The 24822-nt window shown below is 41.9% G+C and overlaps 3 gene segments (V, D, J or C); all 3 read left to right on the top strand.

Moving 5' to 3' along the window:
• Positions 1-3671: 3671 nt before the first annotated feature.
• LOC129622032 (T cell receptor alpha variable 18-like) lies at positions 3672-4292 on the top strand. The segment is given in 2 exon segments: positions 3672-3717; positions 3880-4292. Coding segments are annotated over 2 exon segments (459 nt in total).
• A 1317-nt stretch (positions 4293-5609) lies between these two features.
• On the top strand, positions 5610-6400 carry LOC129620474 (T cell receptor alpha variable 18-like). The segment is given in 2 exon segments: positions 5610-5768; positions 5967-6400. Coding segments are annotated over 2 exon segments (543 nt in total).
• A 12667-nt stretch (positions 6401-19067) lies between these two features.
• LOC129622031 (T cell receptor alpha variable 18-like) lies at positions 19068-19670 on the top strand. The segment is given in 2 exon segments: positions 19068-19113; positions 19246-19670. Coding segments are annotated over 2 exon segments (471 nt in total).
• Positions 19671-24822: the final 5152 nt, after the last annotated feature.

The following is a 24822-nucleotide window of genomic DNA, read 5'->3' as shown; positions in this document are numbered from 1 at the left end:
ATCGGAGAAGGAAATGGCAACCCACTCCAGTGTTCTTGCCTTGAGAATCCCAGGGACAGGGAGCCTGGTGGGCTGCTGTCTATGAGGTCGCACAGAGTCGGACATGACTGAAGCGACTTAGGAGCAGCAGCAGCAGCAAGACTCAGGTAGTTTTTTTTTGTTTGTTTGTTTAGTGATATTCATTTTTGAGATACTGTATTCAGTCTATTTCCCAGTTCTGTTGACTTTGCTTCCTAAAAGTCCTCTAGAAGATGTCTCAATTCCCACAACCCAATTCACCTCCACAATCCTCATTAAAAATCCATCTCAGTCTCTTGCTCAACACTTGACACACCCCACCACTCTTCCATGTAGTCCCTTTTCCATAGTGAGAGCAATCTTGCCAGAGTGCAGATGTTAGCATGTCAGTCACCTGGATCCCCATTTGCTCTTAGGACAAAGAAGAGCTGCCTCTCCAACTTCATTTCATTATGTGTTCCTAATCTCTCTGTCTCTATCTCTCCCTCTCTCTTCAACAATACTAATTTTGTCAAAGGCACTATTTTCCTCTTATATAACCCATTCATAGAAATTTTAGGTGATTTTCTTATTTTTTTATTTTCCTAAAATTCCTTTCCTCACTTCAAAAGAGTTAAAAAAAATAGTAAATGCCTACTCATTCTTGTATACTTGTCCAAGAGTCAGTAGCTAAGGAAAGCTTAGTGGGTACTTTTAGAATTATAGACCTCTGCATTTTCAGGTTTGTAATTTATTTTTATTTCTTTCATTATTTGTTTAAGGCCTATTTTCAATCCTACTCTGTGATCTCCTTGATGATAGTGTCCATATCTGTGTTTTTCCTTCTTGAAAACTCAGCATCAATGTGTCTTAGGCATTTGCTGTTGTTGTTTAGTTGCTAAGTCGTGTCCGGCTCTTTGTGACCTCATGGACTGTAGCCTGCAAGCCTCCTCTCCCCAGTGGATTTCCAGGTGAGAATCCTGGAGTGGGTTGCCATTTCCTCCTCCAGGGGATCTTCCTGACCCAGGAATTGAATCCACATCTCCTACATTGGCAGGTGGATTCTTTACCACTGAGCCACCCAGGAAGTATCTTTGGCATTAGCATCATTCAGTTTCCTTCTTCTTTTCTATCCATTAATGTGTTCTTTATTTTAAGCCTCCTCAAAAAGCTATGCTAATATTTAGTGAAAGAAGTAATCTTCAGAGGTTTATGGATAAATTCTTGGAGTATAGTGCGGATTGGCAAAGGATAGCCACAGGGCAAAGTAGCTTGATACTTATGTTTATTAATAAAGTTTTATTGGAAGACAGCCATGCTCATTTATTTATGCATTGGTCATGGATGCTTTGTGCTATACCAGCATAGTTGTAGCAGAGACCGTATGACTTCAAAACCTAAACTATTTACTATTTGACCCTTTATAGACAAAAAACTCTGCCAACCTACAGAGTGTAGGAATTACATTAGAATTTTTTGATTTGGATTTTTTTGTTTGATGACAACAAATTAAATAAATTCTATCATATTTCTAATATTTCTAATCATCTGTTGGGCCAATTTAGAATACTCCCCGTCTTCTAATTAAAGGCAAATGGAATAATAACACTTTACAAATAAAAGCATCATAGGTCTTTAAATGGATAAAAGTTTTAAGAATATTTTTTAAACATTTAAAAAGTTTGAATGTATCAACATGCAATTCAATAGAAAAAAGAGTAGCAGTAAATGCACAATATTTTTTTCAGTGCTGATTTTTTGATGCTTTGTTCAATAATAGAGTTATATAATGCTGATTTAAGTAGATATTTTTGAATAGAAGTAAAAATACTGGAAATCACTAATTACAGTAATTCAGACAATAGTGTGGAGAAGGCAATGGCAACCCACTCCAGTGTTCTTGCCTGGAGAATCCCAGGGAAGGGGGGAGCATGGTGGGCTGCCATCTATGGGGTCGCACAGAGTCGGACACGACTGAAGCGACTTGGCAGCAGCAGCAGACAATAGTGCAGTAAGCTCCAAATCATCTTAAATCAAGTGAATTATTGAATGACACAATCTATAGTTTTCTTCTAATGAGATTTCACCACCTCTTTAGTTTCAGTAAAATGTCACTTCTCACATTAATGTTTTAATATGAATTTTATTAAATTTGTATTTTATGTGCAAGGGCTTCCCTGATAGCTCAGTTGGTAAAGAATCCACCTGCAATGCAGGAGACTCTGGTTCGATTTCTAGATCGGGAAGACCTGCTGGAGAAGGGATAGGTTACCACTCCATATTCTAGAGCTTTGCTTGTGGCTCAACTAATAAAGAATCTGTCTGTGATGCGGGAGATCTGGGTTTGACCCATGGGTTGGGAAAATCCCTGGAGAAGGGAAAGGCTACCCACCCCAGTATCCTGGCCTAGAGAGCCCATATAGTTCATGGGCTTGCAAAGAGTCGGACAGGACTAAGCGACTTTCACTTTGGTGATTAAGAACTGTGAACAGAAGACGTTTATACTTAACCTGAGTTTTGTATGAATAAAGGTGCTATAATATTTTTAAAATAGTCAGTATGAGAGTGGTCTCTTATATGAAGAACTGTGCCTTAGTTTTGAGAAATACCTAATGTCCCTGTGTTCAGACCCTAGACTTGCCTCTGGAAGAAGCTCACCATCCCGCGGGCCTGAGAACTATTTCTCGTAGAGACCATACTTCTTAAACAGATCATTGTACACCTGGACATGATTCCTCATTCACTTATTCATTCATTTTTCAAATATTTTTAAGCCATTTGCTCTAAACTAGTGTTCTGTGTATTTTGAGAAGTTGGCCACTGAGATTAATAAGATGAAGTTCCTGATCTCAGGTGTATCAAACCTAGTTTGAAAAACAGCACACTAATGATTTCAATATGGTGTAGAAATGACAGTGATAGATGTGCGTACAAGGTACGGTGGGAAGAGAGGTGGGTCCTAACTCAGCCTGAAGGACTGGATCAGCACTTTCATAAGGAGTAAATCGGTTCTTAAAAAAGGAATAAGAAATTGCCTAGGCAAAGATTCTGGGCAGAAAGGAAGAACATTCTAAGCAGAGACAGTTCATCCCCTGATTCTAGGGGACCAGTGAAGGAGATGACAAGAAGAGATCTCAGTTAAGTCTTTTTTCACACTCACACTAGAACTTAGGTTGCCTAAATGAGCTTATTGTTCAATGTGATCAGACAATAGATGCTGGGCCTGGAAAGCCTTAAGGGAACTGTATTTCTCTGCATCTTAAAGACAGAGGAATTACCATCTGTCTCAGCCTCGGACACCATTGCGAAGTCTGCAGAAATTATTTGCTGCTTCCGTCCTTGAGCCCTACGCTCATCCCAGATACCTATTTCCCTTCTATGTCTACAGCTTGAGCTCCTTTTCAGGGTAAAAACCAAAAAGATGTACAGCAGACTGCAGGAACAGAGGGAGAACGACAGAGGGCGCTGCTCCCTTCCGTTGGTGGTTTGATATAAATTCATCTTTCATTTCTGAGAATCTTTCTCTCTTGCTCAGCCTACAGCATGATCTTGTAGGGGAGTTTGTCTTGCATAACACATGAACCAAGATTTTATTGAAGATTTCAACAAAAGATCAAGAAACTAGAGGAACTTTCGTGTCTCCCCAGACTCAGCCTCCCACTTCTGAGCCAGCCATGCTGTCTGCCTTGTGCTTAGGACTTGTGATCTTGTTGACAATGCGTGAGTAACATTTATTTAAAATTTCTAAGATGTTCTATTCCTTGGTTTTAGGATGTCATGTAACCTCTATCAAGCGGGAGATGGTCCCTCTTCCTTAGCCAACTTGACAAAGCCTTACTGTGTGTGTGTGTGTATGTGGTTTTGTTTTGTTTTGTTTTTAAGGAGGCACCAGTGGAGACTTGGTGACCCAAACAGAAGGCGTTGTTACCCTCCCCGAGAAGGCATCTCTGACTCTGAAGTGTACTTACCAGTCCAGCTATTCAGATTTTCTTCTCTGGTATGTCCAGTACCAAAACAAAGAGCTTGAGCTGCTCCTGAAAAGTTCATTAGGAAACCAGAAGGTGACCAGCAGAGGTTTTGGAGCCACTCATATCTCGAGTGACAGCTCCTTCCACCTGCAGAAATCCTCCGTGCAAACATCAGACTCAGCTGTGTACTACTGCGCTCTGAGTGACACAGTGAGAGAGGCCGCAGGGGGAGCTGAACACAAACCCGAGGGCACAGATGGGATGAGGCTGTGGGCAGCTCTCCAGAGTTCTGTGCTAGAGGCATCGTCAAAGTACTTTCAGCTCTGAAGCTCAGAGCTAAGAATCTTGGAATTCTTGGATTGCCCTACAGAGAGGAATCTGGGGCAGGACAGTGTAAAGAGGAACCTAAGCGCTTTTCTCCACAAATGCCTGTTTTCAGCCCATTCACATTCCCCCTAAAGACACAGAATCCCTTGAAGTGTCATTAACTCTTCAGTGACAATTCAGTTGATATATGCCGAAATATTTCACAACCTGTTAATGAAAACTCCCGGGAACATTGTTAATGGATGACTGTGTGATCTGAAAGGTAGTCTCTGGTTTTAATAATTCAGACTAGGATTGTATGTCTTTCTGAGATACACCTGCAGACACTCCATCTTCAGTGACTAGGAGCTTTATTCTCTCTTCCCTTGACTTTTCTATCCCTATGGCTGCTACAGCAATGCTGCTACCTAGGTAAGTTCCAGGAGGAGAGTTTTCTGACAAGATAATCCTTCTGTCAATGGCCCTGTGGGTCAGAGCAGTCCAGCTGGTAAATATTGCAGGCATGATGTGTATTGTTTGTATTCAAACAGGGTACAGGATATTCTCTTTGCCAATAATAACGTCACCTCAGGGGAAATTTCTTCATCAGTCAGTCATATTTCTGATATATGGAAAAAGCGTTTATGTACTCTTACAATAAGCTATCTTTGGAGTGGAATGAGTTTTTCACCTGCTCCAAGAAACTAGGAGAAAGTATCACCCACTCCCAAGGCAGGAACATCTCCCCACTCCTCTGCTCATGAGCAGGAATGTGGAGCCACTGGGGCTCTGCATCTCTGCAACAATCATGCCCGTTGCACAGAGCATCCCCTCTGCATCTCTGAAGGCTGAACTCCTGTCCGCGCCTTTGGGGACCAGACTTTCTGGAAGGACAGTGGGGGACACAGAAGGTGTGAAAAGAGATATGTTTTACTGCAAGGCAGTCAGGGAGATGTGGCCTAGACACTGATTATTTTTCATCTCATAATTTATAAACACAGCAATCAAAATACAGAGTTTAATAGTAAAATGGTTTTAATGGTCCTGGAGGATGTAGTCCCCATCCTCATTTAACAGGGTGGAAAAAATTATGTAAGTAATAATAGAATATTTCCCTAAGCACGCTTATGTTTAGGACTCTCTTCTTAGGGTCCTGTCCCCTTCTCCTGTATGTACCCCACAAGCTATTAGCAGGAGAAATCGGTCAGACCCCACTGTGGTGCAATTTTCACTATCACCACCAGAGGGCGGGGCTTCCTTCAGATGTGGTTCCTCATTGTATTCAGGAGCTGGTTTCACTTGCCTGCTTTGTAGCCACAAGACAGGATATTGCTGGAGTACAGAAAGGGGCTCTCAGTTTCTGAGTGAGGAGCTTCTGTAACATCCAGATGGAGACTAGATTTGTTAGACTGGTGTATTCCCGGGAACAAGGATCGTTTTCTTTTGCGAACATGCATTCTGCCATTCACTCAGTTCTTCTGATCATCTTAATATTCAGTAAGTAACATTTTATCCTAAATGTTAATGATTTTTCATTTTCCTATGTGCTGCGATTCATGGGGTCGGGAAGAATCGGACACAACTGAGCGACTGATATGATCTGATCTGATGATTATAGATAAGTTTTATTTTTCTTCTCTGGCTGAAAACTCTCCTCTTGTACATTTCTATGATAACAAAGTGATTCTCTTCCAGGAGGAACCAATGGTGACTCAGTGAACCAGACAGAAGGCCCAGTGACTGTCTCAGAGGGGGCTCTCATGACCCTGAACTGCACTTACCAGACTACTGATTTGGCTCCTTATCTTTTCTGGTATATCCAGCATCTCAACAAAGCTCCTCAACTCCTCCTGAAGGGCTCGATGTCAGACCAGAACCCAAAGAGTAAAGGTTTTCAGGCCACTCTTGTTAAGCGTGACAGCTCCTTCCACCTGCAGAAACGGGCAGTGCAAGCATCAGACTCTGCTGTGTACCACTGTGCTCTGCGTGACACAGTGAGAGAGGGCTGCGGGGGAGCTGAACACAAACCCGGAGTGCAGATGGGGCTCTGGCTGTGGGCAGCCCTGCAGGGGGGTTGTTGTTTCTGTCTTCAGTGTTTTATGCTAGCTGTGTTGTTGTTTATGTACTAAGTCATGTCTGACTCTTTTGCGACCCTATGACTGTAGTGGGCTCTGCTGTCCATGGGATTTCCCGGGCAAGAAGACTGGAGTGAGTTGCCATTTCTTTCCCTTTGGAATTATCCTGACCCAGGAATGGTACCTGTGTCTCATGTTTGGTAGGCAGATTCTTTACCACTGAGCCACCGGAGAGGCCCCTGTTTTATGCCAGAGACATTTTCAAAGTACTTCCAGCTCTGAAGCTCAGTGCCAAGAATCCTGCAATTCTTGGATTGGTCTACAGAGAGGAATCTGGGAGGGACAGTGAAGAGAGGAATCTAAAAGGCCTTCTCCAGAAATGCCTGTTTTTAGCCCAGTCACATTTCTCCAGATGGCATAGAATTCCTGGAAGTGACATTAACTCTGTTCAATGACAGTTCAGTTGATATATGCTGAAATATGTTACAACCTGTTGATGAAAACTCCCAGGGCACCTCGTTCATGGATGAACGTATGACCTTGAAGTTCCTATCTGATTTCTATAATTCATACCACAATTTTGTGTCTTGCTGAGTTTCACTTGCAGACAGTCCATCTTTAGTGACTGGGACCTTTACACTCTCTTCCCTTGACTTTTCCAATTCTTATGGTTGCTCAAGAAATGCTGCTGCTGTGAGTCCCATGAAGATGGTTTCCTGAGAAGATATTCCTTCTGTCAAGGACCCTGGGGGTCAGAGCAGTCTAGTCAGTGAACCTTTTGCGCATGAGGTGTCTTGCTTCTATGTTGGTGACACAGCTCCACCCTCGTCTTGTCATCATGGCAGCTCTTTACAGAAGGCGAGGTCATGATCGCGGCTCTGGTCTTGAGGATCTGTGCTGTGAGAAATTCTGGACATAAACATGACCATGTAACCTGACATATTATCTTTATCACTGTACTGAGGCCTCTGATCCTTTTTTTTTTTTTTTTTTAAATTTATATTTTTTTTTAATTTTATTTTATTTTTAAACTTTACATAACTGTATTAGATTTGCCAAATATCAAAATGAATCCGCCACAGGTATACATGTGTTCCCCATCCTGAACCCTCCTCCCTCCTCCTTCCCCATTCCATCCCTCTGGGTCGTCCCAGTGCACCAGCCCCAAGCATCCAGTATCGTGCATCGAACCTGGACTGGCAACTCATTTCATACATGATATTTTACATGTTTCAATGCCATTCTCCCAAATCTTCCCACCCTCTCCCTCTCCCACAGAGTCCATAAGACTGTTCTATACATCAGTGTCTCTTTTGCTGTCTCGTACACAGGGTTATTGTTACCATCTTTCTAAATTCCATATATATGCATTAGTATACTGTATTGGTGTTTTTCTTTCTGGCTTACTTCACTCTGTATAATAGGCTCCAGTTTCATCCACCTCATTACAACTGATTCAAATGTATTCTTTTTAATGGCTGAATAATACTCCATTGTGTATATGTACCACAGCTTTCTTATCCATTCATCTGCTGATGGACATCTAGGTTGCTTCCATGTCCTGGCTATTATAAACAGTGCTGCGATGAACATTGGGGTACTCGTGTCTCTTTCCCTTCTGGTTTCCTCAGTGTGTATGCCCAGCAGTGGGATTGCTGGATCATAAGGCAGTTCTATTTCCAGTTTTTTAAGGAATCTCCACACTGTTCTCCATAGTGGCTGTACTAGTTTTCATTCCCACCAACAGTGTAAGAGGGTTCCCTTTTCTCCACACCCTCTCCAGCATTTATTACTTGTAGACTTTTGGATCGCAGCCATTCTGACTGGTGTGAAATGGTACCTCATAGTGGTTTTGACTTGCATTTCTCTGATAATGAGTGATGTTGAGCATCTTTTCATGTGTTTGTTAGCTATCTGTATGTCTTCTTTGGAGAAATGTCTATTTAGTTCTTTGGCCCATCTTTTGATTGGGTCATTTATTTTTCTGGAGTTGAGCTGTAGGAGTTGCTTGTATATCCTCGAGATTAGTTGTTTGTCAGTTGCTTCATTTGCTATTATCTTCTCCCATTCTGAAGGCTGTCTTTTCACCTTGCTAATAGTTTCCTTTGATGTGCAGAAGCTTTTAAGGTTAATTAGGTCCCATTTGTTTATTTTTGCTTTTATTTCCAATATTCTGGGAGGTGGGTCATAGAGGATCCTGCTGTGATGTATGTCAGAGAGTGTTTTGCCTATGTTCTCCTCTAGGAGTTTTATAGTTTCTGGTCTTATGTTTAGATCTTTAATCCATTTTGAGTTTATTTTTGTGTATGGTGTTAGAAAGTGTTCTAGTTTCATTCTTTTACAAGTGGTTGACCAGAGTTCCCAGCACCACTTGTTAAAGAGATTGTCCTCTGATCCTTTTGAAGTGTGTCAAATTCAGTGACCAAGCAAACACTCAGTCCGTTAGTGAAAAGAGGGATTCTAAATTCTTGACATATTCACAATGTTCCCACATCAGAGGAGCAGAAAACAGAGAAATGTGTGCCTCTCACTGTAACTTGCAATGAATGAAACTCACCGAGAGAAATTCATCCTGGCATTCTGGAGGTTTCTGAACCTCACCGTCCTTTATCCCTCTTGGATGATTCTGTGGTACTGACAGGTACAGATGAAGGTTTTGCAGAGCCTGAGCCTTCTGTGATTTCAGAGGCTCTTCTTAAGAAAAAGAAAATGCAATTGCAGAATCAAGTTTCTTGGGCTCAGGACACTATGGGATCCTGAAATATAAGCTGAATTTGCTTCATGGTAGATGACACCATCCTTATGGCAGAAAGTGAAGAGGAACTAAAAAGCCTCTTGATGAAGGTGAAAGAGGAGAGTGAAAAAGTTGGTTTAAAACTCAACATTCAGAAAACGAAGACCATAGCATCTGGTCCCATCACCTCATGGGAAATAGATGGGGAATCAGTGTCAGACTCTATTTTTTGGGCTCCAAAATCACTGCAGATGGTGACTGCAGCCATGAATTTAAAGATGCTTACTCCTTGGAAGAAAAGTTATGACCAACCTAGATAGCATATTTAAAAGCAGAGATATTACTTTGCCAACAAAGGTCTGTCCAGTCAAGGCTATGGTTTTTCCTGTGGTCATGAATGGATGTGAGAGTTGGACTGTGAAGAAGGTTGAGTGCTGAAGAATTGATGCTTTTGAACTGTGGTGTTGGAGAAGACTCTTGAGAGTCCCTTGGACTGCAAGGAGATCCAACCAGTCCATTCTGAAGTAGATCAGCCCTGGGATTTCTTTGGAAGGACTGATGCTAAAGCTGAAACTCCAGTACTTTGGCCACCTCATGCGAAGAGTTGACTCATTGGAAAAGAGTCTGATGCTGGGAAGGATTGGGGGCAGGAGGAGAAGGGACCAACAGAGGATGAGATGGCTGGATGGCATCACTGACTCTATGGATGTGAGTCTGAGTGAACTCTGGGAATTGGTGATGGATAGGGAGGCCTGGTGTGCTGCAATTCATGGGGTCACAAAGAGTCGGACATGACTAAGCGACTGAACTGAACTGAAACCCTCTTCATAAATTTTACCCTCCTCTTTAAGATCAAAGCATTATAACCATCTTATTTTGTCCTGATATTGGCAGGTTAGAACTCCCCAGGACTCTTTCTGTTCCAGCACTTGATCTGTAATCAATATGAGTATTTTCAGCTCTTTCACTTTTTGAATAACAGCTTTAAAAAGATAATTCACATATCATCAACTTCACGCTTTTAACTGTACAATTGAGTGGTTTTTAGCATGTTCACAGAGTTGAGCAGTCATCAGTACTATCTGATTCCAGAACACCACCCCAGGAAGAAAGTTTGTACCCATTAGCAGTCACTCCGGTTCCCGGTTTCCCCCAGACACTGGCATCCATTCCTCTGTTCTCTGTCTCTATGGATTTGATGGTTCTGGGCATTTCCTAGAGATAGAATCAGATCGCATATGACTGTTTGTACCTGTCTTCTTTCACCTAGTGGAATCTCTCCATGGCGTGTCTCCATATTAGTTCTTCACTACTCCTTATGGTCACTTAATAGGCTGCTCTGTGATACCACCTATTCTCCTTATCCATTCTTCACTTGAAGAATGATTGTTTTGGAAACATTTTGGCTATTTCCACTTTTTAGCTCTTATAAATAATGCTGGTATGAACACTCATGTGCAGGAGCTCTATTGCTCTAAATGAATGTACTTTGAGTTAGAGGTTTGACTTTTTGTGTTTTCATATTTGTTTCATTTCATTTTGCTTTATTTGGCACCAACATTTCCTTATGGATATAAAATGAGTAAGTACAAGAGAAAATGCTCTTTAAAATTATGATTTAATGCTTACATGAGATATAATCATTCCAAGCTATACCTGCATTCATTCAGGACAACTTTTTGAGCATGTAGTCATATGTGTCAGTCACATGAATAAGTGTTGAGAATATAGTATACATGACCGAGTCTCCTGCTTTAGGATTGCATTGCTTTAAGACACCACACGTGTCTTAAAATAAATATTTCTTTCACAAATCATTTTATTCACTAACTGAGCTCTGTTTGTCCCCAATATGTGACATTGACAGATTTATGGGCAATGGGCTAAGCTTTTAAATCCCTCTCCACCTCTCAGGTAGATACTAGGAAAATTCCAGTTTACAAATGACAAAATTGAGGTGTAGAGATGTTTAGTAGCTTAATCAAGGTTACATAATCAGTTAGGAGCAGAGCTTGGGTAGGACGTCAATCATTCTGATGCATGACTAATATTCTTAAAAGCTAATTGATAGAAGCATCATGAAATCTGTTTCTTTTTTGTTAGATACCATTTCCTTCTTAGAATTTTATACTTTTTGAAATTTTCATTTGATGAAAAATAAGTTAATGCAGTAATGAAAACTGTACTTTACTCAATGGGCAATTGCAGGAGTCTGTATATGTTCCTGAACACTGAAGCCAAAAAATTGCAGTCATCATCTTTTATGACTTGGAACATAAAGTTGCTCAGATTCTCTGTGATTGAATAACCTGCCTATTCCAGGGCTTATAGCTGAGCCTCAGAAGCCATATTAAAGAGGATATACATTACAGGTCTTTGCCATGGCAATGAGGACTATATTTTTCAAATTAAAAAACCCCCTTCATGTGGCAAATATGTCTTCTCGTTGGGACTGTAAGACACAGCATTTTCTGTTCTGCTACACTGTATATCTTATTAAAGCAAATCCTTTTTTTAGACAATTAGTAAAAATGGGTCTGGGCTTCCCTGGGCACTCAGGGGTAAAGAATCTGCCTGCCAATGCAGAAGACCTTCTTCAGGATGAGTTCAATCCCTGGGTCGAGCAGATCCCCTGGAGAAGGATATAGCAACCCACCCCAGTATTCTTGCCTTGGAAATCCCATGGACAGAGGAGCCTGGTGGGTTACAGTTCATGGGGTTGCAAAGAGTTGGACACAACTTAGTGACTAAACAGCATCAAATACGGGTATGATGAGGAGGTTTCATTGACTTTTCTAAGCACATTAGTAATTTGTGCCAAAGCAGAAACATTCAAAGGCAATTTTCTCTCAATAAAAAAAGCCTAAAATCTAGTGTTTGCTTTAGTGGCTTCAAGAATTTCTAGGGTTTTCAATTGAAAGCTACCTGATGAAGCTGAGAGGGAGGGTTAAAAGAATGCTGGTCCATCTTCCTCTCTAGCATTAAGCAAATTGATTTATCAAGAATTCTCCAGGTCAGAATACTGGAGTGGGTAGTCATTCCCTTCTCCAGGAGACCTTCTCAACCCAGGGATCAAACCCAGGTCTTCCACATTGCAGGTGGGTTCTTTACCAGCTGAGCCACCAGGGAAAGTCCTTATGAAGAACAATAACGCTTAAAATTTTGATGACCTTGGTCCTACATGTTCTCATGGACCTATGTCTAGAGCAGTGAGACACAACTCCCAATATTTAAGATGGCAAAGAGTGTGATGCAGGGAACAGACGTCAATGGAGATTGAACTCTGCTGGCATTTCTAACAGGATTTCTATTGCTTTTGATAATGCTTTGGCTTCAGATTTGTGTATTTTTAGGGTTTTCCCTATCCCAATTTCCACCACAATTAATGGGTGTGGTTTGGAAGAGCTGGGGGTGATTCAGAAATACATGTATTGAGTTTTAACAGGAGTTCTTATATTTAGGCACTGGCTAAAATTTTCTGAATTTACTTTTGTTTACACAGATACACACATGTAAATTGTGATCACATATACATGTATTTCTCCCCCTGCTGCTATTTAACACGGCACACACTTGACAGATTTTGTGACGCAAGGGCAAGATATGAAATCGTTCATAGACAACAAAATATTTCGCAGGTAAATTTTACCAGATTCCATAGGAGGCGGGAACAAAGATTGAAGCGAAAAACTCTGCCTTTCTGTTAGAGTTGAAACCCCAGTGTTACTTTTGATTCTCTGATGCAAAGGAGAATGAACTGAACATGATTCCGGTTTACCACTGTTTATTTCTAGTCTGATAGTGTTCTGATTCAACAAACTGATGTGCAGAAGTCTAGCATTTCCCTCCTATGAAGGAAGCGTGTGACACGACACAGACAAACGGCCCTCCAACTGCTGACTCAGTTTCCTGCGTGCAGCAGAAGCATCACACAGCCCAGGAGCTCTTCCTGGACCTCTTGAGCACAGGGTGCAGAATTCAGATCTGGATCTGAAATGGAGCAGAGGCCGCGTCACTGTAGGGAGGAGCTGCCCATATGCTGGTTGCCAGTGCGCTGAGGGGAGGCAGAGCCTTGTCTGTCTTGGTGAGGGTGGCCACACACAGGACTCATGCCCCTCTCTCAGTGCCAAGGTTGTGGGGAGGGCAGAGCATTGTTACCTGATGCATCTTGAAAGGGAGGGGTAATGGGCAATGGAATCAGGGCATTAGATCCTAAGCCACTTCATCCCCTATACCATCATGGTTGTAAGTAAAGGCTCTTTCCTGCAGGATCCAGCATGACCCAGAAGGTAACTCAAGTCCAGTCTGCAATTTCTGTGGTGGAGAAGGAGGCTGCAACCTTGGACTGTGTATATGAAGCTAGTGGTTATGGTTATTATTTAAAAATCAGACATCACATTGAAAACTGGATTTCTAGCTTCTCTATAAAAATATCTAAGAGCACAACATCCTCTGGGGTAGAGGTCAAAAGTCGTGTTTGATTGCATAATGCCTTTGATATAGACTCATTTTATGTGTAAAATCTATGCAGATTTACCATTCACAACATGAATAGCCCAAAAATAAAATTTTAAATTATTATCCTAATATAGAAGCTGATCCACAAAGCAAACAAATCAGAATTAACATCTCATGGAAATATACCTGTTTTTTTCCCTGTGATTTTTATCATCACAGCATGGATCCCAGTGTAAGAAATTTAGTATAGTTTATGCATTAATTCTTAGTCTTCTGGCAAGCATTGGGGAAACATTAGTTGGCAAGACAGATGTGATGTCTGCTTTTATGGAGCTCTTGTTCCAGGGGGCTGTAGTGGCATCCAGTACAAGATAGTAGGCAGAAAGACATTTGATATCATCCTTAATAAAATGATAAATTGAAATTAGCTGAATTCAAACCCTGTCATCTGCATCACAGCATGATTTTTGAGGTACTCCTTAGCCTCTCTGTGCATCAGTTTCTTCATATGTAAAATGGCAGTAATAGAATCTACTTCATGGACTTAAGAATCAAAATCATCTATATATCTCTATCTGTTTAAAATCATTATAAAATTAAATTATATAGAAACACACCTGCCTGTGTGTTTTATAGAAATAATATTTTAAGCACAGGTACATATTATGGCATCTTGATACAGTAAGGATCACTCACTGATGACCATTATTAATATAAAAGGCAGAGTTTGTTCCAGTACCTACATCAGATTTTCATTCATGTCATTTTTTTTTTTATAACAACACAGTTTCTCCTTATTTTTCAAGAAAGGAACCAAAGCTCAGTGAAAAGCCAGGGCCATGTTGGCGCTGCTAGAAATGCCACCTACAGGGTTTGGTAGCCCTGTGGTCAGTGTTCCCATTCTCAGCAGCCCCTCCGGACAAGCCCCCGGTCCTGACAGAGAAGAGCAGGTGACTTATGCTCAACATAAAGTGCTCTTCTCAGCGCCAGGCAGGGCCACTTTAATTCCCCTGCCTATATAACTGAGGTGTATTTTCCCATATTTGTTGACAGATCAATGAAAGACCACTCTAAGACATGATCAATATTCACTGCAGCCTTCAAACTGATTTGGTTTCAGCCTTGCACACAGTTAATAAACATTCAGCAAAGTTCCACATGTCAAGATAAAAGATAATGAAGAAATGGCATTTTTCACCTAAAAAAAAATACACTGCTATTGGATAACTTGTGAGATACAAAATCTCTGTGTAAGTTAAGGAGAGATTTTTTCCTATTATTATTTTAAGAGTATATAAGCCTTTGACTGTGTGGATCAGAATAAACTGTGGGAAATTCTGAAAGAGATGGGAATACCAGACCACCTGATTTGCCTCTTGAGAAATTTGTATGCAGGTCAGGAAGCAACAGTTAGAACTGGACATGGAACAACAGACTGCTTTCAAATAGGAAAAGGAGTACGTCAAGGCTGTATATTGTCACCCTGCTTATTTAACTTATATGCAGAGTACATCATGAGAAACGCTGGACTGGAAGAAGCACAAGCTGGAATCAAGATTGCCTGGAGAAATATCAATAACCTCAGATATGCAGATGACACCACCCTTATGGCAGAAAGTGAAGAGGAACTCAAAAGCCTCTTGATGAAGGTGAAAGTGGAGAGTGAAAAAGTTGGCTTAAAGCTCAACATTCAGAAAACGAAGATCATGGCATCCAGTCCCATCACTTCATGGGAAATAGATGGGGAAACAGTGTCAGACTTTATTTTTGGGGGGCTCCAAAATCACTGCTGATGGTGACTGCAGCCATGAAATTAAAAGATGCTTACTCCTTGGAAGGAAAGTTATGACCAACCTAGGTAGCATATTCAAAAGCAGAAACATTACTTTGCCAACAAAGGTTCGTCTAGTCAAGGCTATGGTTTTTCCTGTGGTCATGTATGGATGTGAGAGTTGGACTGTGAAGAAAGCTGAGCACCGAAGAATTGATGCTTTTGAACTGTGGTGTTGGAGAAGACTCTTGAGAGTTTCTTGGACTGCAAAGAGATCCAACCAGTCCATTCTGAGGGAGATCAGCCCTGGGATTTCTTTGGAAGGAATGATGCTAAAGCTGAAACTCCATTCTTTGGCCAACTCACGCGAAGAGTTGACTCACTGGAAAAGACTCTGATGCTGGGAGGGATTGGGGGCAGGAGGAGAAGGGGACGACGGAGGATGAGATGGCTGGATGGCATCACTGACTCGATGGATGTGAGTTTGAGTGAACTCCAGGAGATGGTAATGGACAGGGAGGCCTGGTGTGCTGCGATTCATGGGGTCGCAAAGAGTTGGACATGACTGAGCAACTAAACTGAACTGAAGGGTTTTTCAATATATCTGAAACGATTGATGAGTTAATTTTCCCTGAGATGATGTGATTACTGGGAAAGAGGATATTCTCATCCTGTATCCAGTTTGAAGGCAGACTGCCATTGGAGTGGACTGAGTTTTTCACCTGTTCCAAAACTTGGAGAAAGTATCACCCCTCCCAAAGCAGGAACGTCTCCCCACTCCTCTGCTCCTGAGCAGGAATGTGGAGCCAGTTGGGTTAGTGCTCTGCATCTCTGCTACAATTGGGCCCATTGCACAGAGTTTACCCTCTGCATCTCTGCAGGCTGAACTCCTGTCTGCAACTTCAGGACCAGATGTTCTGTAAGGACAGTGGGGGGACACAGAAGGAGAAAAGAGGTATATGTTTTATTTCTGGGCAGTCTAGGAGATGTGGCATAAACACTGAATCATTGTCATTTAAAAATTTATAGGCACAACTATAAAAATGCAGAATTTAATAGTTATAATGGTTTTAATATTCCTGGAGGATGTAATCCCCATCTTTATTTAACAGGAGGGATGTCTGAACACCCACCTGAAGGTAAACACAGTTTTCCTTCAAACAACCTAGAGTCCTGCACACTGGGTGTTGGACACCTGAGCACTGGGGCTTCAACATCTTGATAAACAGGGCATAGGAAGGGAGAGGGAGATGAAAAAACAAAACTAAACCTGAACAGTGAAAGCAAAGTATCCAAGCAGGTTTTATTCCCCTGGATGTAACTGTGTCAGCTTCCAGTCTGATCCCTCATTCCACATCTCTGGGTCCAGGCTAGTAGGAGTACAGACAGGTCAGAGGATTTTTTTTTTTTTCCTTAACCTGCTCCTCAGGCAACTGAAAGCAGTTTAAGATAGGAATCATATCTGGTTTAGGTTTCCATGTTGTAGACAACTCTGTAAGTTTCCAGAATGAATGCTGGAGCCTAGGGATTCCTGAGCCTGCACAACAGTTTAAGAGAACCTCGGTGATCCACTGAGCAAGAGTCCTGCCAGCATGATCACTTGACTCAAGACCCTAATTTTAGGGGGAACTTTGGTCCAGGGGAATAGGACTCTGCGCTCCCAATGCCGGGGGCCTGAGTTTGATCTTGATCAGGGAACTAGATCTCACAAGCCGAAATTAAGACCTGGCACAGCCAAAAACAAAAACAAAACAGAACAGCTCAGCAAACAGTCATGCATTAAAAAAATACCCTAATTTTAGAAAAACAAGTCATTTTGACTGTTGAGAAATTCTATGTCCATTAGCAGGTATCTTTTGAAGAAGATTGCTCTTGTGTTCAACTGACTTGGTCATTGCCATTTAGAAACATTTATTTTTAATTGGAAGGTCATTGGAAGCTACAGGTAAAAGGATGACACTAGAACCCTTCCCAACTCCATACAGAAAATAAACTCAAAATGGATTAACAACTTAAATGAAGGCCAGAATCCATGAAACTCTTAGAGGAAAACATAGGCAGTACACTCTTTGACATACATCACAGCACGATCCTCTTTGACCCACCTCCTAGAATATTGGAAATAACAAAATAAACAAATCCGACTTGGTTCAACTAAAAGTCACAGCATTGTTCCTGGGTTGACAGCACTGCCTGAGAGCCCGTGTCAGGCCACCTCCCAGCTGCCTGCAGCCGCAGCGTTGCCACGCCTTAGAAGGGTGTATGTCAGCAAAGAACAATGTTTTGACTTCTCACCATAATACAGTCTTACTTTGCATAAGGCAAACCCAACCCTTGAGAAAACAAGCTACAAAATGACCGCATTAAATCTTCTTCTGGGTTCACTTCACTAGCCCAGATAATTGCACAGGAAACCAGACCAATGGGCTGACAGACACTGAGCAAACAGTTCTTTCCATAGATATTCCTGAATCCCTAATAAAACAAACAGAAGACAGATGAACACCATATACATGTGCCTCTGGAAAGAAGAGTGCCAGGCTAACATATTAAGCATCTAAACTTGACATTCTAAAAAATACTTAGTTGAGTTAAAGGAACTATGTGACAAGAAGTGAAATGATAGTGATTGTGTTTCAGGAACCAGGTTACCGAAGTAAGGCCACCTGTCCCTCATGAGGCTAAAGGTGTAAGGTTGCCGTCATACAAGGATGGTCCAACTCCCCACCCGCCCCGCCGCAACTCCTCCTCCCACTCCTGCCCTGCGCTTATCTCTCTCTCTCTCTCTCTCTTTTTGTCAACATTCCTCCTCTCCTGTACAGAGGTCCACAATTGTTAGGTATTTCAGGATCTCCGTTCTCCTATTCTGTCTCAATCCCACAATGAGACAGCTGCATTATTTTTGGTAAATCCCTCATGCACTGGTGCCTGGAAGCTGCCTCCATGAAGTAAGCTGGGCCATGTTAGTGCTCATCTCATCTGTTTTCCTTATGTCTGTGCTACCTGATGTTCAAGGTCCAAAAATAGTTTTCCAGTTGGAAGATCAACTCTACTGATATCAGTGAAAAAGAAGTCACGTATTTTACTTTTATCGTATTTTACAAATCTGTCATTCCATGATAAATCAGGATAATAACCTTATCACTTAACTACACATTATTTGACACCTGCCTCACAAAAAATTTTCTCCACGGCATGTTGACAGAGTCAACATGAATATAACTACTTCAGAGAAATGACTTGGGTTGAGGAGGAAGCACTTTCCATACAGAGGGATCCTTCTCTGACCCATGGGAATCGGAGACAGACACAAGGAAGGAACCTCTATTCCATCTAGAAATTGTAACTCGGGTTTCTTGCGAAGCTAGAGATACCTGTACCATGCAAAAAAAAAATTATGGAAGTAATAATAGAATATTTCCCTAAGCACGCTTATGTTTAGGAATCTCTTCTTAGGGTCCTGTCCCATTCTCCTGTATGTACCCCACAAGCTATTATCAGGAGAAATAGGTCAGATCGGACTGTGGTGCAATTTTCACGATCACCACCAGAGGGCGGGGCTTCCTTCAGATGCGGTTCCTCATTGTATTCAGGAGCTGATTTCGCTTGCCTGCTTTGTAGCCACAAGACAGAATATTGCTGCAGTGCAGAAAGGGGCTCTCAGTTTCTGAGTGAGGAGCTTCTGTAACATCCAGCTGGAGACTAGATTTGTTAGACTGGTGTATTCCAGGGCACAAGGATCGTTTTCTTTTGCGAACATGCGTTCTGACACTCACTCAGTTCTTCTGATCATCTTAATATTCAGTAAGTAAAATTTTATTCCAAATGTTAATGATTTTTCAGTCTCTTATAATTATGGGTAAGTTGTGTTTTTCTTTTCTGAGTGAAAACTCCTCTCCTGTACATTTGTACCATAACAAAGTGATTCTCTTCCAGGAGGGACCAATGGTGACTCAGTGAACCAGACAGAAGGCCCAGTGACTGTCTCAGAGGGGGCTCTCATGACCCTGAACTGCACTTACCAGACTGCTGATTTTGCTGCCTATCTTTTCTGGTATATCCAGCATCTCAACAAAGCTCCTCAACTCCTCCTGAAGGGCTTAACAGCAGACAAGAAGGTAGAACATGAAGGTTTTCAGGCCACTCTTGTTAAGCGTGACAGTTCCTTCCACTTGCAGAAACGGGCAGTGCAAGCATCAGACTCAGCTGTGTACTACTGTGCTCTGAGTGACACAGTGAGAGAGGGCTGTGGGGGAGCTGAACACAAACCCAGAGTGCAGATGGGGCTCTGGCTGTGGGCAGCCCTGCAAGGGGTGTTGTTTCTCTCTCCAGAGGTACTGTCAAAGCACTTCCAGCTCTGATACTCAGAGCCAAGGACCTTGGAATTCTTGGATTGCCCTACAGAGGAATCTGGGGCAGGACAGTGTAAAGAGGAACCTAAGCGCTCTTCTCCAGAAATGCCTGTTATCAGCCCATCCACATTTCGCCAGATGGCATAGAATCCCTTAAAGTGACATTAACTCTTTAATGACAATTCAGATTATATATGCTGAAATATTTCACAATGTGTTAAGGAAAATTCCAGGGCACATTGTTGATGGATGACTATGTGATCTAGAGGCTAGTCTCTGGTTTTTAAAATTCAGGCCAAGATTGTGTATCCTGCTGAGTTGCACCTTCAGACACTCCATCTTCAGTGACTGGAGCTTTATTTTCTCTTTCCTTGACTTTTCCATTCCTTCTGGTTGCTCCAGAAGTGCTGCTGCCTAAGTAAGTTCCAAGAGGAGAGTTTCTGACAAGATATTCCTTCTGTCAAGGGCCCTGTGGATCAGAGCAGCCCACTCTGTAAATATAGAAAGGTGTTGTGTGTATTGTTTTTATTCAAACTGGGTACAGGATATTCTCTTTGTTAGTAACCTCATCTCAGGGAAATGAATGGCAAAGAATGTTCAAATTACCTTACAGTTGCACTCATTTCACATGTTAGCAAGATTATGCTCAAAATCATTCAAGCTAGGCTTCAGCAGTACCTGCATCAAGAATTTCTGTTGTAGAAGCTGGGTTTAGAAAAGGCAGAGGAACCAGAGCAGATCCAATATCTGCTGGATCACAGAAAAAGCAAGACGATTTAAAAAAATCTACTTCTGCTTCATTGACTACACTAAAGCCTTTGACTGTGTGGATCACAATAAACTGTGGAAAATTCTTAAATAGATGGGGATACCCAAGAAGTCTGTATGCAAGACAAGAAGCAACAGTTAGGACTGGATATGGAACAATGGACTGATTCAAAATTGGGAAAGGAGTACGTCAAGGTTATATATCATTACCCTGATTATTTAACTTATACGTGGAGTACATCATGTGAAATGCAGGGCTGGATGACTCATAAGCTGGAATCAAGATTGCCAGGAGAAATATCAACAACCTCATTGGTATGCGGATGATTCCACTCTGATGGCAGAAAGTGAAAAGAAACTAAAGAACCTCTTGATGCAGGTGAAAGAGGAGAGTGAAAAAGCTGGATTAAAACTCAACATTAAAAAAACTAAGATTACATCATCTGGTCTCATCACTTTATGGCAAATAGATGGGGAAAATGTGGAAATAGTGACAGATTTAATTATCTTGGGCTTCAAAATCACTGCAAATGGTGACCGCAGCCATGAAATTAAAAGATTCTTGCTCCTTGGAAGAAAAGCTATGACCAACATAGACAGCATATTAAAAAGCAGAGACATTACTTTACCCACAAAGGTCCATATAGTCAGAGCTATGGTTTTCCCAGTAATCATGTATGGATGTGAGAGCTGGACCATAAAGAAGGCTGAGTGTCAAAGAATTGATGCTTTCTAGCTGTGGTGTTGGAGAAGACTCTTGAGAGTCCCTTAATGCAAGGAGATCAAACCAGTCAATCCTAAAGGAGATCAATCCTGAATATTCATTGGAAGGACTGATGCTGAAGTTGAAGTTCCAATACTTTGGGCACCTGATGTGAAGAACCGATTCACTGGAGAAGACCCTGATGCTGGGAAAGATTGAGGGCAAGAGGATAAGGAGGTGACAGAGGATGATGGTTTGATGGCATCACTGACTCAATGGACATGAGTTTAGCAAACTCTGGGAGACAGTAAAGGACAGGGAAGGACATACAACTCCTGCAATATTTACAAAGTGAGCTGCTCTGATCCACAGGGCCCTTCAGAAGGAATATCTCGTCAGGAAGCTCTCCTTTTGGAACTTTCTTAGGCAGAGCATTTCTGGAGCAACCAGAAGATATGGAAAAGTCAAGGAAAGAGAGAATAAAACTCCTGGCGTGCAGCAGTTCATGGGGTCGTAAGGAGTCAGACATGACCTAGGGACTGAACAGCAACAAAAACAGGGAAAATTAATTCATCAATCAGTCATATTTCAGACACAGGGAAAAAGTGTTTATGTACTCTTACAATAAGCTATCTTGGCAGCAGAGTGAGCTTTTTCACCTGCTCAAGAAACTAGGAGAAAGTATCACCCACTCCCAAAGCAGGAACATCTTCCCACTCCTCTGCTCATGAGCAGGATGTGGAGCCACTTGGGTCACTGCTCTGCATCCCTGATACAATCATGCCCATTGCACAGAGAGTCCCCTCTGCATCTCTGCAGGCTGAATTCCTGTCTGCAGCTTTGAGGAGCAGACTTTCTGGAAGGACACTGGTGGGCACAGCAGGTGGGAAGAGATGTCTGTTTTACTGCTGAGCAGTCTGTGAGATGTGGCCAGGATACTGAATCATTTCATTTCACAATTTATAGGCGTGCGTGAGTTGCTCAGTGGTGTCTGACTCTTTGCGACCCCGTGGACTGTAGCCCACCAGGCTCCTCTGTTCATGGAATTTTCCAAGCAAGAATACTGGAGTGGGTTGCTATTCCCTTCTCCAGGGGATCTTTCTGACCCAGGGATTGAACCCTCATCTCCTCAATTGGCAGGCAGATTCTTTATCACTTAGCACCTGGGAAGCCCAATTTATTTGCACAACTACTTACATGCAGAATTTAATAGTTATAGTAGTTTTATGGTCTTGGCAGATGTAGTCACCATCATCACTTAGGGTGAATCTGGACACCCACCTGAAGGTAAGCACTGCCTTCCTCCCTGACATCCGGAGTCCTTCACACTAGGTGCTGGCCACCTGAGCAATGGGGGCTCAATAGCTTAATAAAGAGGCCACAGAAATGGAGAGGGAGATGAAAGAACAAAAATAAATCTTAACGGTGGGGAAATAAAGTATTCTAGCAGATTTTATTCCCCTGGTGGTAACTGCATCAGCTCTCTACTTCCAGTCTGATACCTCATTTCACATATTGGGGTCCAGGCTAGTGCGAGTACAGATAGGACATAGGAGATATATATATATATATATTTTTTTTTTAATTTATTTATTTTGCTCACCTGCTCCTCAATCAACTGAAAGCAATTTAAGGTAGGAATTATGTCTGATTTTTGTTTCCACATTGTAGACAACCCTGCAAATTTCCAGAATGAATGCTGGAGACTAAGGATTCCTGAAAATGCACAAGAGTTTAAGAGAATCTAGGTGATCTGCTGAGCCAGAGAGTCCTGCCAGCATGATAACTTCAACTCAAGATTCTAATTTTAGGGGGAGCATTGGTTCAGTTACTGGGGCTATGCACTCACATTGCAGGAGGCCCAGGTTCGATCCCTGGTCAGGGAACTAGATCCCACAAGCCTAAACTAAGACCTGGCACAGACAAAAAACAAACAAAAAGAACAGCTCAGCAAACAGATGTGCATTTAAATGATCCCAGTTTTGGTAAGAACTAACAAAGTTCATTTTAACTGGTGAGATAATCTCAGTAGGTGAAAAAGGCACATTTGAAGAAGACTGTTCTTTTCAACTGACTTAGTCACAACCATTGTTACTGGATTGACAACACTGAGCGCCTGTATAAGGCAACCTCACAGCTGTCTGCAGCCACAAAGTCACCAAGCCTTAAAATGGCTTATGTCACCAAAGAACAATGTTCTGACCTCTTACTATATTATAGTTAGACTTTGCATAAAGTAAACCCAATCCTAGAGAAAAGAACTGGAGAAGGAAATGGCAACCCACTCCAGTGTTCTTGCCTGGAGAATCTGATGGATGGAGAAGCCTGCTAGGCTGCAGTCCATGGGGTCGCACAGAGTCAGACACGACTGAAACGACTTAACAGCAGCAGCAGCAGAGAAAAGAACAAGCTATGAGATGACCCCATTAAATCTTCTGCTGGGTTCGCTTCACTGGCACAAATAATTGCACAAGAAACTAGACAAACAGGCTGACAGACACTGAGCCAACAGTTCTTTCCATTGATATCCCTGAATCCCTAAGAAAACAAACAAACAGAAGACAGATCGATGCCACACATGCCTCAGGAATGAAGAGTGCCCGGCTAACATACTAACCATCTAAACCTGACATTCTAAAAAAGATACTTAGTTGAATTAAAGCAAGAATGCGACAAGAGGTAAAAAGATGTTTCAAGAACCAGGTTACCTAAGTAAGGTCTCATGAGGCTAGAGGTGTAAGGTGGCTTGTCATCCAAGTAGGGTCCAGGGCCCTAGAGGAGGCCCCTTCAGGGAGGTTTACCAAACTCATGGAGTCTTCTGTCTTCAGTTACAGATCAGTACTCAGTCCAAGATTCACAGTGATGCCTCCCCCCACCTCTTTGCCCTCATCTCTCTCCCTCTCTCTCTTTTGCCCACATCCCTCCTCTCTGGTACACTGGTCCACAAATGTCTAGGTTCCTCAGGATCCCCCAAATATTATTCCATCTCCCAGTGAGACAGTTGGGCCATTTTTGTTAAATCCCTCATGCACTGGTCCCTAGAAGCTGCCTCCATGAAGTAAGCTGGGCAATGTTAGTGCTCATCTCATCTGTTTTCCTTATCTCTATGCTACATGATGTTCAAGGTCCAAAAATAGTTTTCCAATTGGAAGATCAACTCTACCATTATCAGTGAAAAAGAAGCCACATATTTTACTTTTATTGTATTTTACAAATCTGTCATTCCATGATAAATAAGGATAATAACCTTATGATTTAACTACAAATTGTTTTTTCACCTGCCTTAGATAAAATTTTCTCCACAGCATGTTGACAGAGTCAACATGAATATAACTACTTCACGGAAATAACGAAATAACTTGAGGAGAGGAGGAAACACTTTCCGTACAGAGGGATCCTTCTTTGTCCCATGGGAATCTTGGAGGCATATGCAAGGAAGAAACCTCTGACTATTCCATCTAGAAATTGTAACTGGGTTTTCTTGCGAAGCTAGAGATACCTGTACCATGCAAAAAATTATGGAAGTAATAATAGAATATTTCCCTAAGCACGCTTATGTTTAGGACTCTTTTCTTAGGGTCCTGTCCCCTTCTCCTGTATGTACCCCACAAGCTATTATCAGGAGGAATAGGGCAGACCGCAATGTGATGCAATTTTCACGATCACCACCAGAGGGTGGGGCTTCCTTTA

Source organism: Bubalus kerabau, chromosome 10, assembly GCF_029407905.1.
Source record: "Bubalus kerabau isolate K-KA32 ecotype Philippines breed swamp buffalo chromosome 10, PCC_UOA_SB_1v2, whole genome shotgun sequence".
NCBI lineage: Eukaryota > Metazoa > Chordata > Mammalia > Artiodactyla > Bovidae > Bubalus > Bubalus kerabau.
Note: the sequence above shows the minus strand (reverse complement) of the source record. Positions and strands in the feature narration are given on the sequence as shown.